Source organism: Amblyomma mixtum, chromosome 3, assembly GCF_055824585.1.
Source record: "Amblyomma mixtum isolate Tamu chromosome 3, ASM5582458v1, whole genome shotgun sequence".
NCBI lineage: Eukaryota > Metazoa > Arthropoda > Arachnida > Ixodida > Ixodidae > Amblyomma > Amblyomma mixtum.
This window is the reverse complement of record NC_143014.1, coordinates 98,449,181-98,466,817: the sequence shown is the minus strand read 5'-3', so window position 1 is coordinate 98,466,817 and position 17,637 is coordinate 98,449,181. Positions and strand designations below refer to the sequence as shown.

At 46.7% G+C, this 17,637-nt stretch overlaps 1 protein-coding gene and 1 long non-coding RNA gene across 2 annotated transcripts; one reads left to right on the top strand and one right to left on the bottom strand.

The window, feature by feature from the left end:
* Nucleotides 1–1,139: 1,139 nt before the first annotated feature.
* ND-13A (NADH dehydrogenase (ubiquinone) 13 kDa A subunit) lies at nt 1,140–5,011 on the bottom strand. The gene is made up of 4 exons (XM_089580349.1): nt 4,778–5,011; nt 4,505–4,558; nt 2,266–2,388; nt 1,140–1,275 (listed from the first exon to the last, which is right to left on the bottom strand). The coding sequence occupies exons 1-4, from the start codon at nt 4,907–4,909 to the stop codon at nt 1,201–1,203; spliced, it is 384 nt and encodes a 127-aa protein (XP_089436475.1). The 5' UTR covers nt 4,910–5,011; the 3' UTR covers nt 1,140–1,200.
* Nucleotides 5,012–6,517: 1,506 nt separating this feature from the next.
* Nucleotides 6,518–8,327, top strand: LOC149351106 (uncharacterized). Its single transcript, XR_016290519.1, has 2 exons — nt 6,518–7,169; nt 7,859–8,327. It is a non-coding gene; the product is annotated as an uncharacterized LOC149351106 (long non-coding RNA).
* The last annotated feature ends 9,310 nt before the right edge of the window (nt 8,328–17,637 follow it).

Here is a 17,637-nt window from a genome sequence, read left to right as displayed (position 1 = left end):
GCCCAGAGGCTGCACGCTCGTATATGCAACAGCATTTTGAACCACTCGAGATGTTGCTGAAATCCGCATTACCACATGGGTGAACGTTTGGTAATTTTTTTTAGGACATTTTGCTCTCTAGTTTTGATTTTCATGATTGCATTGCTTGTAAAATATCCTAGAAGGAAAGGAAAAATGCTACATTGTTGAGAAAGTGCTCAAACTACCATATTTATTCAAGTCTAGGCTGACAGTTTTTTTAAAATCGCAAGATATGAAACTTGGGAAACATAGGTTGGCCTAGATTCGAAGATTTTGTTGTTTATTCGTGATAAACTTTTAGCTTGTGCCACAACGAGGAGGGCCTGCCTTCGCGCGCCCGAAGAAAGGCAGTCATCCTGAAGTGGAATCAGCAGTGGCAGAGTTTACGAAATTGTGGAAATTGTGGAGGTCAGCGGCACTTCCATTGACCACAGAAGTGCTACAGGCCAAAGCGAGAGATCTGTCAAGAGAGTCATTCCACAGGACCAGTGAAACGTGCGAGCAAACTCCAACAGGCCACATCAAGAGCACGTCGCTAGATGGACAGCTGCAACCTAGGATGACATCTCGAAAAACGTGGTTGTGCTCTCGTTCCGAAAGTGCAGCATTTCCAATGCACTTGATGGCACAGAACATTGTGCACTGTACAAAGAGGACAGTGGTAAGGAGTTCAGCTCTGAAGAGGACGAGAGCAGATTTGTGGAAATGCCGTTTGCATGCTGTCCCTGCTGTCGTTCTTTCGGTTGGCTTACATTCAAGGAAAGTTTTTTTTGGCCTTAAACTTCCGGGTGTCAACTTAAAATAGAGGTGGGCCTAAATTAGAGTCACTACGGTATTGGCTCACTGCTTGGAATACTAAACACTAATTCATACAGAGCCTTGACCTCTTCCATTTTTTTACCTTTTTCTATTGCAACACTAGGAGCATGTCATCATTTGTAGCATACTATTTTTATTAGGAATCTGGAATGCACTGTCTGAAAAAACTACTGCTGGAGATCCAACAATCTCAATCTGGTCCAATCTTTCTTAGGCATTTGCATGTGTTATGTCACACACACACACACACTTGTGCACGCATGGACAGACACGCTCAAGAAAACGATGGCAAAAAGCACTTGAGGGTTGCATATAACATGACTATTATTCTCACAATGTACAGTTACAGTACTCTGCTTCCTAGTGGCCTTTGGATGAGTGATCCTGGTAGAAACGGAGGCCACAGTAGCCACAGGTGTGGTTGCCTGGTGCATCCTGCAGCAGAAAGTTGAAAGGAAACTATGGACACTCACAAGACGAACTTGTGTCAGAATTTTCAAAGGGCCTCCTTATAAATGGCAAGGTGTTCACATGAACACAAATGTGCTTTAGGAATTTATTCAGAATACCTCTAAAGGCACTCATTACAAGGGCACTATATGGGGAGGGGGACATGAGCACTGACGACAAGCACACTGTGCAGAGAAGACCCCCAAGTGGTGTGAGGCAAACCGCCTCACCTTCTGGACAAAGGAAGTTTGACCGTTAAATTTCCCTGATCTCAGCCCATAAGACTTTGCTGTTTAGGGGATAATGGAGAAAAAAGCATGCTCTTTCAAGCACAAATTCAACGAATCATTGAACAGTACTTTTAAGAAGGCCTGGAACGAAATCACTCCAGAAGGCATCATGGCTATTTTGAAGAATTTCGAGAAGCATCTAGGAGCCTGTATCAAGGCATAGCATGGCACTTTCAACCTGAAATAGAGGCTGTTGTACGGAATTGAATGTGCTTTCAGATAAAAAAAAAGCGCGCCCCGTTTCATTTGTGCGCTGAAAATTGTTTTTTTTGCATTACAGTATTTTTCAGAGTATACAAATGGAGCTTGGCAAGACTTAAATGCCAGCCATCGATGACCAATTAGAGCCATCAGCTCTCGGATTACATCAGCTTGGTTACCCCAAGCAAAACTGATCTAATTCTAATTAGCAGAAAACAAAGCATGTAAAACCAGTGTGACAAAAGAATCCCAGCAGTGGAATTTATATCAGCTACAAAACTAATCTTAATAAATGTAAAGTAACTCATCAAAGTATTACCATAAAATATGTTTCACAGCAGCAAAAACTGCGTGCACCGACTGCTGAAGATGATCCACATGGATGAATACTAAACTGCAACCACACGGTTTGGGAATAGTGCTTGCAGTATCTGCATTTCACTGCACATGCGCGGTGCTGTACTAAGCAGAAGGAGAAGCTAACCAGATTTATGAAAACCCTGGGATGACCAAGGGCTCCATTGCCGCCGTCACACCATGTTGTACGGGTGTTGACTGCCTTGGGTGGTACCTCCGCAATCAACTTGACAGCAAAATTTGGGTTTACCTGGAAAACATAGAAAGCTTCAGCAGGCCTTCCGCACTCATAGGCAAGTGCTAAATTGAAGCTTTCTATATATGCGCGCTTATCAGCTTTTACATTATTATTTATACCCAACCTCTTTTTGAGCACACAGCTCTGCTCACCATCCACTCCGCATTTTCTCTACACAACATTACACAGCAATTTTGTAGCAAAAAAATTACTGTGACATTATTAAGCACACATGCACAGAGCATTCACACCATTAGACATGCATGCCTGATTCAGCAAATGACAAATGGGCACAAGATAAGACAGTGAAGAATGTGACAAATTCATTTGGTTCTCAGCCTTTCTAAAAGCTCTGCTGTGCACATAATATGAGTTTGATTATGTGCACAGTCCCAAGTACATTTGACAAGAGCATGTGAATACCCTGCTTCCAGGCCTAAAGCCCTACCTAACATGCACTTCCATTTGAGCAGTAAAAATGTTGCCAATGCATTCTGCAGCATGCTCATAAGCCGAAAGCTGGGGGCTGTGCAAACAACACAGAGCAGGCCTGTCCTTCAATAAAATTTCTGGGTTACGAGCAACATAGATAACTTAGTTCCAGACGGTGAAGCTTGAATAAAATATAGCATGGTGCTTGCTGGAGGCATAAATACTAGCACCCAAGCCTGAGCTGTACTTGTTATGGGACACTGTACCCATATCTTCCACAGTAAGTCACACTCTCTTACCATGATGCAGTTTTGCTTTCACTGCCAACAACAGAGTAGGTTCGTCCATCGGTTTCCCTTTTTAACACTAAAGGCCAGGAAAAATCGCAGAAACAAGTGTGTGCTGGCTCCTGATGCACATCTAGCTTGGCAGTGGGGTTTTAAAAATGGCAGCACCTTTGCATAATGCTGGTGGCTGTGACATTCCTTGGAAACAAGCTGTTCCCTGCAGCAGTTTGGACAGTGGCGATACTGAATATGTCTTTGAGAGTGAAGCTGATGTTGTTGAATCCGAAATGGACTCCAACAATGACCAGAGTGATCCTGACACGCTGTGTAGTGCTCGTGTACGACAACCTTGCTTGTGCTAGAGTCAGATACAACTCAAGCAAGATGCCTCTCAAAGGAGGCCCTCCAGCCAATGGACTCGACCGTTTTCTAATGACGCAGCGGATAATCCGATTACGCCTTGACTGATCCCTTTTCATCTGCCACCCCCTGCAATGTCATGTTAGCAGTTCCAAGAGGATTAACTACGATGTCGTGAGAATTGGTTGACGCCATTGGCTAGAGGGCCTCCATTGAGGGGCATCTGCAGTTTCCTGCACGAGTTGTATCCGACTACAGCACAGAGCAGTACAGAGTACACAGCAACATCTTGGCATCGAATATATTTGTTACAGAGCGTCTATTCAAGTAAATGCTGGTCCTTTCAGAGCCTGTGATCTCATAACCGTTGCATGCATTGAGGGAAAGCTTCTCTGAAAACAACTTTATCTTTTAATTTTTATTTCATGTGTTAATAGCAAAAGGGAACCATTCAAACAATATATTTTCAGAATGAGAACGGCCAGTCTGCTGCAGCACTTTCAATTTTCCCTTAAATTCTGCGAAAAGGGAAGCATTTCCGTCATACTAAACTTCAGAAGAGCAAGTTGCTGGGCTAGTTGGTGCTGTTGCATCGTGGTGGAGCAGCGCAAAGGACGGGACACAAGAAACAAGGAAGGACGTACACAGGCTACACAGTTGATAGTCAGCGCCTGTGTACGTCCTTCCTTGTTTCTTGTGTCCCGTCCTTTGCGCTGCTCCACCACGATACTAAACTTCACTGCGGCATACTGCATACTTTGCAAATAACTTTAGGAACGGTACCGGTACTCTCATATGCATTTTTTAAAATAATTCTGGAACTGAAGCTATTTTGCCTCGTGGGTGGCTTTGCATACTAGAAATGGGTCAAAGAAACAAACCCCTAGAACAGCAAGGTGTAATCATAAAACACTGAAGAAAACACGAATGTCAACTACAAACTCTCACTTTGAAGTAAATTTGGGAAACGTGCATCAGACGAAAGCAAGGACAATCGGTAACAAAACTTCCCTTCGGGCACATCACCAGTAGCTGCGCACTCCTCTCACCTGTTTAGGGTTTTCCATAAAGCGAACCAGCCGATAATCTTCTTTATCCCAGTGCTGAAAGACGAGAGATGCCTCAAGTAAAAACGAAGCCACAAGGTCAGTAGCACAAAAATAAGCGGGAAAGCATTCGTTCCGACACAGTTACCGTGCATGCAGATTTGCAATGCACTGCCTTCTCAATCCATATCGTAATTCTAAGAGTCGCACAAGAACCGGGGAGCCAAATTTACTGCCAAGGTGAATTTTAACAGCGGCAAGAGACAGCTAGGTTACCTGTCCCGTATGAGTTACAGGATCCTTAGGAGGCTCCACGTTCTTCACCACGTTTGAACACAGGCGGTATTGAACAGCCAAGCGCTGTGTGATTTGAACAAATCTCGACGGATTTCGCACGCACGAATTCATTTCTACCACTATGGTAGCAGCAAATCAACACTCAACAGCCGCTACTCCAAACCTCTGCCAATTTCAGAACACCCTTCCGACATTTACTCGTGCTAACATGTGTGCAGATATTGTGGCGCTAGCGTCCAGTGTAAATTTCACGCTGCGCTGTACTAAACCAAATATATTCTAAAAATTTACTAATTTTGTATTTGATTTAGCGTTTTAAGCTGACATGCAAAATTAACCGGGTGGCACATCTTTCAGTCTTTCGAGTTACCAAAGTCGTAGAGTGAACTAGCCAGGGAACTAGCCAAGTGAACTAGCCGTAGGGCCGTAGTTTAATTACAGTGAACTAGAATATTGGGTAGTGTGCTCACTCCGCGCCGGCTCAATGGGGGAGCGGTGGCCCAGCGGATGTCGACAGGTTTCTGTTTCGCGGCGCCGACACGAGGTGGCGCCACAGTAGACTTCACGGTAGGATTTGCCGTCGCCGTCAGTGCGCCGTGTGTATTTGTGGGCTCGTTGTTGTTCTGTTGTGCGGTTTTGCACTGGTTTGAGCGCTTCTCGGGGGGGGTCATTTCACGTTTTTGTTCACGTATGGTGCCAGTGCTTGTTCAAGCTTGCCCAGATAAGCGGCCTTCAAATGCAGGGCCCTCCAGATTCAAACTTGGGTGCCTGCGCATGACCACGATGAGCACGTAGGTAGAAGTGACTGTAGACTTGTTTTCTACGTAATAGGGTATGTTGCACGGAAGTGTGTACTGGAGACAAATTGCCAAATGTGCATTACCTTGCTTACAATGCAGTCTCCCAATGAAAACTGTTTTCCTGCGAGGCTGACAAAATACCGCGACCATGGAGGACTGCTCTACCCACCGGCGCAGCTTTATGGATTTGTGTTGAAGCTTGAAAACCTCTCCACAGAAAACCTCACAGAACCAACTTCTTTTTGAAGTCTGCTTCTAACCACTTCTAACATATGAAGAATGCTTTCGGAATGTAATTCATTGCAGCGAAGAAAAACTCGAACGGGCGAGCACCTTAAACTGAGCCGTTGCTGACGCTGCTCTGAAGTGCTAGAAAAAGTTGAACGAAAAAGAGGCGAAGTGGTTTAGTTTACGGGGTTTTATCGTCTCTGAGCGACTCAGGCTATGCGGGACGCTATAGTGAAGTGCTCCGGAAATTTCCACCACATGGGTACAACTCACTGTAACCTGGGGTTCTTCAACGTGCACTGACATCATACAGTACGTGGGCCTCTATAATTTCGCCTCCATCGAAATTCGACAGCCGTGGCCGGGTTCGAACCCATGTCTTTCGGATCAGCAGCCGAGCGCCATCCGAGCCACCGCTGCCAGAGGCGAAATGAGCGAGCATAAATGCATGCAGTGATGACAAATCTGCCTCATTCTTTATTTTTTTAAATAGCAGCGGATGCTGCATAGCTGTTCAAAAAAATGTGAAGTCAGTTACTGTTGTGTCGAAATTGTTTCGGTACGCGTGCCTCGATCGTATTTAGCGCAAAGCGCTAATTTTAAATAATGTATATGCCCCCCCCCCCCCCCCCCCCTTTCCTTGTACTTTCGCTCACTTATGTGTCTCCCTTCTACCTTCCTGCCCCTCTGTGTTATGTGTGCTGCAGCTTGGCTCCTTGCGAATAGAAATAACTGCTGCCGCCGACACACTCTCCATTCCGCGTTTGTCCCTGGCATATAATCAAATTCCGCCACACCACATGCTACTACTATTAACTTTAAGTATTAAGACAAAAAGCTGTATGACCCCTCGGTACGCAGTGCGTTGTAACTGCAAGGAAACATTGCAGGCACGAGTGACAATACGTGATCATCCCTGCGTGCCAAGCGTATACTGATAAAAGTTGCTCATGTAACCCCTCATGCAATGTCCCTTGTGGAACTTTGAGAAATAAATAAACATGTGCACATGCCAGAAATTAAGTTCCATTCAAGATCTGCCGAGCCATTTCGATGACACACACGCGAATGTTGCGATAATAATTCAATTTGTCGGCGCGGCTACCACGGCTACTGCGACGCCAGCCGAATGCGCCACTCGCTTTCACCCGTGAAGACGCGTGCAGCGCCACCACGCGCCACCGCGCCCTGTCGACACCGGCGGGGTCACCCCGAGCGGGCCTGTGAGCACACTACCCAATATTCTAGTTCACTGTAGTTTAATCATGCCGGCGTGTGGTTGTAAAAGCTGAAGTGCAACAGGGATCCTAGCCTCCTTTGCAAGTGTAGAACCGTCAGTGCAAGTAGGTGGAAATGCTGCTCAAGTTTTATTAGCCGTCGAGCAACCATCCTTACCGAAATTTCCACAGCTACAGTTCTAGCCACTGTACCGCAGCTAGCTAAGGGAGCAAGGCTGTTCAGGCATGAGCAGGCTTGTCTAGTGCGCTTGAACAGTGCTCTGCGCAGCAGAGAAAGCGAAATTTTAACGCACGCACTGACTGTTGCAACACTAAACGCGCACTATGCGAAAACTGCTTGTTATGGGGGAGTCGCCAATGCTGCAGGCGACCTGGATTTGTAATTCTCATCGAATTGGGATATTCCAGCGTGAATAAGCGAGCGGTTTAACCGAGAGAGGCATTTTACGGTGCGCGTTTACCGTTGCAACTGTCCATATTTGTTTTCAGATGTAGTGCTGGCGCTCGAACGCAGTCACGTACATGCATACAAACGACAAAAACGAAAAAAATTATTTGTCCCGAAGCAGTGCGCCAGACGAACGTGCGCATGTCTGAACGTCTCGTTTCCCTCCTGGCTTCGGAAAAATTCGCAGTCGGACACGCTTTCCGAAGGTCACGTTCCTCAGTCTCAAATTCCAATTTTCTGTTATGTTTGTCTAGGCACAGAAAGCATGCGCCTTGCTCTGTATTTTATTCCACTTGCACTTTTTGCACTTGAAATGCGTGTTGAACTCTACTCTTCTCTCTTTCAGGCAACCGAAAAACCACGCCGGCTGCTTCCCGTTGTCATATGGCCATGACATTCTTGTTACGAAGCCCGGTAGTCGCACTCCTTGCGCGCCTTCAGACTAAACCTAGTACACTGGCACGAAATTTTAGTGCCCTTGTTGCAAGTATTGGTCATCGAAACAACGCGTTCAGGCCGCCATTTGTAGCGGAGTCTACCATGCAAGTTGCGGTGAGGACGTTTAAAGATATGGACGTTCTCACGAAGCGGTGTAAAGATTGCTACTTCAAGAAAGGTGACGACCGTTGGTATGTCCTCTGCAAAACGCATGGAAGGCACAAGCAAAGGCAACGTCTCCCCGACGAACGTCATTTTTGGATTATTACTCACAAGACTCATGGGCCAAGAAAAAGATTTTAGAGGCAAAGTCGCATTCGTTTCTACGGAGTAAAAACTGTAATAGTCTTTGCAGTTAATTAAACATCTTCAACATATCTGTTTAGTGCATTTTGTAGATTGAAAGTTTTCAGGAGTTAAAGGACTTTTAATTCACATTTACATTTCCTGCAGTTTCCACCATACACAGCTTTGAGGACGCAGTGAACTAGCATGTTAGCAAGCAACATTGTTGGTATTGCTCAAAAAGTAGGCAAGTATCAGGTGCAGCCATGTCATTACTTCCAGGTTTTTTTTTTTTTTTTTGAGTGTTGCAGGGAGTCATCCCTTCCCTTTATGGTGGTGGTGAAAACATTGACTGCATTCGATTCACCTCTGGTTCACTGCACCTCCCATACCGGTTCATGGTGCACTGCACCAAAGCCCTTAGGGTGCCTTGATGTCTGCTCGCCTCCGCTTTCCATCGAGGCACCCTAAAGACCTCGATTCACAGCGCCCTCTGCACCGCCGTCCGCGACTTGCACTAAAGCGGCACCACGGCTGCCGCTTTAGTGCAAGGATGCACGGCACCAGCTGGCAAGGAGGTGCAGAAAGGTTGTGTACGTGCAGACGGTTTTCAGCAGACGATGCTAACATGCTCATAAATACTGAAGGTGAATTGAGGGAAGTCTTCACTGTCGTTGACACGTCCATGTCATTTTGTGAGAAAATGCCGCTGAAATCTGCGTGACAGCAGGTAACTTTGTGTGTTTTGTCCTGTAGCTGCCATGTTATGACGGGCAGCCCTTGTGCGTTCGAGTTCGCACAAAACATTTTTTTTTTCAGATCGCGCAAAAGTTAATGGTGTGTGGGCTGTTTGTAAACTGCAGGCAGGGCGAATCTGAGTGTGTTTCACTACAACTGGCGCCGGCACCTTTGCCTGCTGCACAACACATGCAGGCAGATATGCTGCTGGTTCGCCGCTGCCTGGCCATTCTGCTCGGCTGCGGGGACGCCGGGGTTAGCACTAAGAAGCGAGGAAGCCCTGTGGTGCTGCCGAAATACTTTTTTTTAAATCACTGCTTGTAAACTGCTAAATGAGCGAGGCGGGTTCTCGCCGGTGATTTGTGGGCGCCCTCCCCTAGGCATCGGAAAATATATAGGGGCGTTGAAGTGTGCCAAAAGTTCTTCAAAAATTCAGAATTCGACTGTGGTCGGTCCAAACAAGTGATTTGTGGCAAAAGACAGCAAGGAGTGGGTTTCCTCATATTCACTGTTGGAAGAGTAGAATTACGCCATAACAAGGAACTATGCGGTGTCGTCGTCGTCGACCATGGCCAACTGCATGGCCGCCTCAAGTCTCGTTAGGCACAAAAGTGACCGCATACAAAAAATACACGCGAGAACTGAACACCTCCATGGCGAGCAGACGACAACACCTGCCTGCATGCGCACAATTAAAAATTGTTGCACCTATCAGGAGGGGCACTGCTCCTTAGCTGCTCCTAGGGTGCCCATCAAGGCATCCTAACTGCACCTGCACCACAGAACAAGTTCTGTACCGCACTGGCACCAGCGCCACTTTTTCAGGATTGATGCCGTGAACCAGCTACGGATTGAATGCAGCTATTTATTGCCAAGCAGTGCAGAGGGAGGCAACCTTCTCCCCCACCCCTTTATATGGCACGAGGCAGCCCTCGGAGCGCTAGCCGCTTCAGGGCGTTGGTAACGATCCGACACTGGTCTGTAGCAGCGGAACTGGCCAAGAGAGAGTCTCAGTTGCTGTGGTTAGAGATGGAGGTTGTAGGAAGGTAGGACGACGTGAAAGTATCCCGGTTTCCCACAGAGCTTGCAGGAGAACTGATCAGGGTAGCGGGCATGAAGGAGAATAGGGTAGGTAGGGCGCAGTACGGGTTTATAGAGTCGGCGCCAGTGGGAGGCCTGGGTTAGGGAGGGAGGCGACTTCCAAAGTACATATATTTCCATTTGTGTGCAGCAGTAAGCTACTAGTATTGACAGAAGGGCACCTTAGCGTGGAGCTTCAGTCTGATCTTGCCATGAAACTGCTACTGCTGTATTATACTTTTACCTCCTAAATGATTCTAGCCTCCTCGTATTCGCTGCTGAAAAAAATGTTTGCCATCCTTACTTCATGTCAAAGCCTTAAGAAGAGTTAATTATACAGAATGTAATGAAAGCCGGAAAAAATGTTCTTGCAAAAAGACGCTAAAGGCACCTTTGTGTAAGAATGTCGAACTCGTGGACGCAAGCTTACCGGCTTAGCACATTAATCAAGCAAAACCTGACTGGCATTAGCGGCCGAGAGGTCTGAAGCTGCAGGCCTGTTTTGGCGTTTCACAAGCGACTGACTGTGCGGGCTCACGTGCATACTCTGCGTTCTTCCGCTTGCGGTCTCGCTTCGACCGCTTTCCCTGCGCGCATCACGGACTCGAGGGCCCGCTTGCACGAAGCAAGTACAACTGTCCAGTTCCCAGTCTAACGTTATTCTAAATCTAGACTCACCCCTGGATTTGAGTGATGAAAAGGCGCATAACTAGCTCATTTGTCGGTGAACACCTCAATTGTGCAGTGACAGAAAAAGACGACAACATTGAAACAAGGCTGCCGCGGCCAGGACGCGTGGGTATGTGCCATGTTTACTGAGGTCAACAACAACTGAAATGCATTGCTTGAGGGTGGAGTGCAGGACGGGACTAGAAAGCGCTGCGTACAACTACAGATGTATGCCTGATTCAGAGCGTTCTGCATCATGGACTGCTCTTTTCAATCCTTTCCGGCGTAGTCAAGGGCCCGCTTGCTTGAAGCAAATTAGACAGTCTAGTTCCCCGTCAAGCCTTATTCGCAGTTCTGACCACGTTGCTAGACGTGGTCTGGTCCCATCGCTGGATTTCAGGACGGAAAAGGCGCGTAACTAGTTCACCTTGCCGGTGGACACATCAACTGCGCCGTGAGAAATACATGAACGCCAGCAGGAAACAAGCTTTTAGTCGGCGCTTGTGTTTCTCGCGCGACACAGTTGAGGTGTCCACCATCAAAGTGAGCCAGTTATGCGTCTTTCCTCAAATCCAACTGAGCGTTTCTAGGCTGCGAACATAAGACTATACTGGGAAGCTTATTCGTGGTCTAAGCACTCGCTTGGTTTTGAGGAAAGACACATTCCTGGCTCATTTTGTAGGTGGACACTTGAACCGCGCAGTGCGAAAATTCAAAAGCATCCTGCTCAACGTTACACGTTGCGGCTGTCGTTGTACCCCCTAAATAGCTTATAACAAGCTTTCGCTGTAAAATAAGCGAAACTGGTGGCTACATTTCTCATGCGCACACTTCAGCGCTCACCAGCGATATATTAATCGATGACGACCCCCTTCTGTGACGAGTAGGCCTAGCAAGTCAGCAGGGTTCGTGTGCGCAAGCCTTCTATATACACTATCGGAGGCTACAATACCTCCTCTACCCCTTCAACACGGCCGTTTCGAATGCCTTCCAACCAAATGTCATTAGACTTGGTGGCCGAACGTATGCTGCTACACGTAGTTTTTCAATGGCATTTGGTTCGATGACATTCGAGTCGATGAAGCACCATGGAGGCATTCCAAATTTTGAACTGTTTTCCAAACTCGAACATAGCCCGCACCGACCAATGCCGTAGCCGTAGACCAATGCCGTAGCCGTAGCTTTGCTCCTCCCACAGCTGTGCCGCGCGCGACTGCTTCGGCTCGTTTCCGATATCCTCTGTTCGCTTTTTTCTGCTGCTTGTTTAAAAAATAGGTTGCTAATTAGCAAGTGCACGAGCAATTTTCTGGTTTCTGCTTGAAGGTAATAGTACACCACTCAGCATTTACTGCATGAGCGCGAAATTTCGCCAGGAGTACTGGCGATGAAGACTGCACATACGAGGGGCTGGATAACGTACCGCTCTCAAGTTTGAGAGCGCGACGTCAAAATGACGACACTGTGAGACGTCGATCACGGAATCAAGCAAAGCAATTAGCAGCAAGATTATGGCGGCTGTACTCTCGTTACATTGCCCAGCAAACCACAAATCTCTCAGAGATGTCCGGATTAAGTCTAAAACGTCTACGTACCGAGGCATAATCTCTGAGACGTCTTATTTACCAACCTTTTTTTGTGGAAAAGCTGGAGACGTACCCACGACATAATATCTGCCTTAAAGGGACAGTGAGGAGAGCTCTATCAATATTTTTTTTATAGCAAAATCCGATAGTTCGGCATTTCATGGCTTTGTTGCCACTTGGCCGGCAGCGAAAGATGCATTTATTTCTAAGAAATTTGGATTCGAAATTGGAAAGTTTTTCCCGCCGCTCTGATTCAAATTTCGGATTCTCTTATGACGACACAGGACTAAGTGACGTGAAACATGACGTGCACATGACGTAACGCAGACTCCGTGATTTCTGACGGCCAGCAGAGCGGCCTAGCAGCAGCCGAAAAGAAAGCTACCACCGGCCGCACGTTGAAGGCGTCTATCGGCTATTGCGGCTGTCGCTTCGTTTACGTTTGCCCCGGCGTTTTGCCAGCGTTACGATGGATCCCGTTCTAGTCGTCAACGAAGTTCTCGCAAATAGACACCTTTAGCATACCGTGTACCTTGTTACCGTTAGCGGAATACCGGGAGCCCGCCTACCACCGGTGAGCAGGCGCTGATTGGTCCCGATGCTGCAGGCGCGCGCGTAGCTGCCGGGTATGTGGCGCCATCTGGCGACGTCAAGGAGATTTGCGCATGCATTGGCTGCGCCTCAGTGATTCGTCTCTTCTCGTGTCCCAGTGTTACTAGAAGCATCGGTTCTAGCAACACTGTTTTGTCGTATGACGTCATCACGCTTGTACCTGCGAGTTTGGCCTGTGGCGGCGATACCTGTATTTTGGTTCTTGCTCTTTTCTATGTTACAAGAGCTTTGTTGTCAGTTTGAGTGGCGTTTTTGTAATCAGGAGCTGGTATTCTGTCGATACAAGCCAACTTCAATTTCTCCTCAGTGTCCCTTTAACCTAGACTCCTCGTAGATATTACTTGTGACGTCCTGGGAATGTAAGTGAGATATGATTAAAAAATTCCACATTTTTCAATCATTCGATATTTCGTATTGCCTTACTGCATTTAAAGTTGGAAATTTCTGCTGACTGCAAATTGGAGGCATGACCAGTGCTGCCTGTATTTGTGCATGTTCGTGCTCGCCTCACGGCAACATCCCAGTAAACCCTAAAACGTTACACGGATGTCAGTGAGATATTTGCGCTGGACATTAGACACCTCCACCAGGCATCCATTTTAGTACTGTTTACCAAAAATCTAGGTACGTACAACAATAAAATTAGTGTCCGGTCCAAGGTGTAGTACATAGTGCAGACATCCAGCTCGACATTTACCTGATATTTGTGCATGGTATAAGTACCCCCAGTCTACGTAGTCTAGACATCTATATAAAGAAAATATGGCTATACATAGACCAATAATTTGTTTTAAATACTGCAGTTGTGGTAACTGAAAAATTATGCTTTACAAAAATTATCGACGTCCTCATCCTACTGTACCTGGGTCATCTCTTGCCTAGAGGCTTCCGCTATAGCATGCTATGAAAATACTAACATAATGCAAAGAGCATTATGTTCACAATGCCAGCAGACTCCTCACAAGAAGAAATGCTCAAGGGACAGTGGGATGAAGACCTTATATTTTTGTAATGCAGCACATAAAGCATGGGTGCTTGCAACCCATTCTTTACGCAATCACGCATCCTTTAGAAAAAAAACGCAATTGCAACTGACGAGACAAAATGGGCTAGGAAGAAACAATGGGCAGGCACACGAACAAAAGGAGACTCTACTGCGCCTCAAGAGGGCCCAGCTATGAGCCTGGTGCATTTTAGACCTGTATATGCTTTTTTTAATTCACATCTTTCACACGTTTGAAATCTTTACGTTCTCAGAAGATTTTGCTCCGCCTCATCTTACGCAAGCTGTGATAACTTTTTTCTGAATGGATATTTTGAAATGAAATTTTGGCCACCAATTCCTCATATACAGGAATAAACAACGAATAGGATAAAATTTGAATCTATTGAAAAGAGTTGAAATTACAGCTTAGTTTTAAAATAAATATGGAAATGTTTTGTTTCACTTTGTTCAGTTTTCCAAAATTACTTTCTCGGTACTGAATGGATTACATTTATCCTATTTCATTGCACAGGTCACACATTCAGCTACACAAATGCCAAAGCTTTCCTCAGTTCAGCATTCCAGTAGTTAGTTATCAGTGTGAGCGCAATTAGCAGTTTTAACATATTTTTGTAGAAAATTAACTCCGAAAATTGAACCAATTTTTTTACTTTAAATAGTTGGAGAAGTTGAATAAAACATGCTTAATCAGAAAAAAAATGGTTAATATAATCCTGGCTGCTGATTTTTAAAAAATTTTTCAGTGTGGCCTCACACCTTGAGCTGAGATAGCTTGCGTTAGCTGCAGCGCAAGATATCCTGACCAAAGTGACTGGCATTTTAAACCAACTCCGTCCTGTTGGAAACCTGATGGGTGTGCATTCAGATCTGCCTTTACTACTTCCAATATTCTTTTTATGAAGGAGAGAGTGGCAATGTCCTGTTGACTGTGCCTCATGCTGTCGATGCGCGCCGCCATAGACGTGGGACAAAAGCCATGTGACACGATGCGGATCCGCTTCGCCGCAAGAACGTGCATAGTGGGGATTTGACCTTTCCCATATTCTTGGAATCCTTTGCTGTCAGGCTCCCCTTATCCCGCTGGGTAGCGAATGTGACTCGCATCCTTCTGTGCAGTTGCACGGAGGGCAGAAAAAAAACAAAAAAACTGAATGGCCATTCCTTTACCGTGAACCCGGACGCGGCAAACAGTGCACAGCACCGCGAACTTCACTATCACCATCGGTACAAAACAATCATTTCTGACGCAAATTAAAACATAAAATATTACCATTTTGGATATCTCCTTGGGCGTCAAAGGCATCACCATGTCTGATGCTATGCATACAAAAAATAAAAACCACAATCTTGATTTGCGACGCTGGGCTCCTTCAAGTACATGATAGAAACAAGCATCCTCTGGAGTTACCGAAAAGTGTACTTGGTTTTCGCGTCGTTTCAGGGTTTGTGCAGTTCAAGATCTGGGCCAAGTAGGTCAGGTTTTCGTGTGGGTCCGGCCCAATCAACAAATTACGGCCAGAGCAGAGCTCTGCAATGCGCACACCTGGGCACAGAAAAAACCTAAGAGTCCACTGCAGCACTCGAGATCCCATCTTGCGATAGTTATTGCCGAGAAGCGGACAGTCATTTCAGCAGTAAGCATCGTAACTCTTGTGTATATGAGATCAAGCCGTGCGGGGAGCGTGGCAAGAGACGTCTATATTTTCAGGACTGGCAATGCGAAATTCGATAAAGGATCTCATAAAACTTTTTGCGGCTCATTGCATCTGCAAAGGGCCTGCACCTGTGCCAACAGTGAACTACAAAAGCAACGAAAGACTGCCGTCCCCGTGCCAGCGGAATCCTCTGTTTCGGTTGTCTAAAGACACTGGCATGATGAATTATGCTGCCTCGAGCACCCTCAGTAGTGATTATTTGCTTCCCTCAGCTGTCAACAACATGAAAATAGCTGAGCGGGTATCGTCGTCGCGACATACGCGACAGACTTCACTGCCATGTCCACCCACCACTCACATCCACTTATTGCCACTCACGTCCACTCATAACCACTCACCACTACTCACACTCACATCCGCTCACTCGCACTTACACTCACACTCTCAACCACTCATTCGCACTCACACTCACGATCACCGACACTCACGTCCACTCACTTGCACTCACACTCATGACCACCCACATTCACATCCACTCACTCGCACTCATGCCCACTCACAGACATGAGTGTGAGTGCACTCATGAGCGAGTGTGCCAACCTATGGCGCCATCAAAGGACCTGTGCAGCTTGTAATGCTGATCTTGGCGCCCTTCGCATCGAGGCGCTTTCCTATGCAAACAAAAGATGGTGCCACTAACGCCCTTCGGCCAACGTTTCAAATTAAAATCGTTGCTTCGGCGCATGCTTCGGCGAAAACCCGGAGTTGGCGGCTTTCGGTTCGTCGATTTTGAGGCAGACGATTACGGGCTTGCATCATGCATGGCTGAACCATATGGTACTGTTGACAAACTTACTACGAGACAAAAGTTACTGCAATACTCAAGTTCTCTGAGCAGTGTCAGCGTAAACAAGCCAGCGGTTGAGGTGAGAAAATTTTTAGTCTTCACGATAAAGATGCACAATACTGTAGGTGGGGAATTGGTGGGGACCAATAACTAGCCACGCATTGGCAGCAATTTTCGGATTAATTCATGCTACATGGCCCGTTTCTCGAAGACCGGAGCGCCTCTTCCATCTGCTTTACCCCAGCAGTAGGTTCCTATCACCGATGAATAGGACAATTATAGCTACGGACATGAGATAATCCTTTATCCACGATCTTCCCACATCCCAGTCTGGAGACGCCAGTTCGTATGCCTTCATGTGTTCGGTCGCCCTCAACTGTGGCCGCCGAGCGACAACGCCGGTAGACGAGATGCTGACATGACACTGAAGAAACGCTGTTATGTGCGTGAAACACCTGCAGCTGCCTGGCAGCTGCCGGCAACACGGCGGAGCCTGGTTCGACTGCAGTGCCACAGAGGCGTTGTCACGCAACACCGCGAAGTTTGTAAACCGAGGCAAGGGCAGGCAGGGGTTAGGGTGACCTGCTAGCTTTTTGGACGAAGTGCATCCCCAACAAGTGCAGGACAGCCATCAAAGTTTGCTTAAAAGTTGAATGAAAGGATGACACCTCTTGCTGTTTTGGATCTTGAAATTAACTCTTGGGGCATGTGTTCCATTTTTCAATGGAGGTGGAGTTGTGGCCACACAGGCGGGAGTCTTTTTACCATGGACTGTGAAATTGCGTTTGCATCAGGACGCGATACTGCAAGCTTGGGAGCAGCTGCAGCAATCTTGATCCCTTCCAAAACAGCACACTGATTTCTACACCACGTGCTGCGGGTGTTGTCAGAAGACGACACAAACAATGACACTGATGAAGCGCGGACTATCAATTAAGCGTCAGCTACCAGTACTCTCGTGTTGAATTTTGTCAACACGGCGCACAGTGCAAAAGTGACTTACCTAGCCCAGTTTGCTGCGTTATGAATGGCCGTAGTGACAATCTGCGATACCTTTGTGTAAAAAAACGACTGCTCCAACATGGTTAGTTTGGTCATGTGTATGCCTTGTGTGTAGAGGACTCCCACACAAGACAGAATCGGCGCCTTTTCTTCGAGATTTACCCTGTGTGTTCATGCACCGCAGACACTGTTGCAAGTGGCCAGTTCACC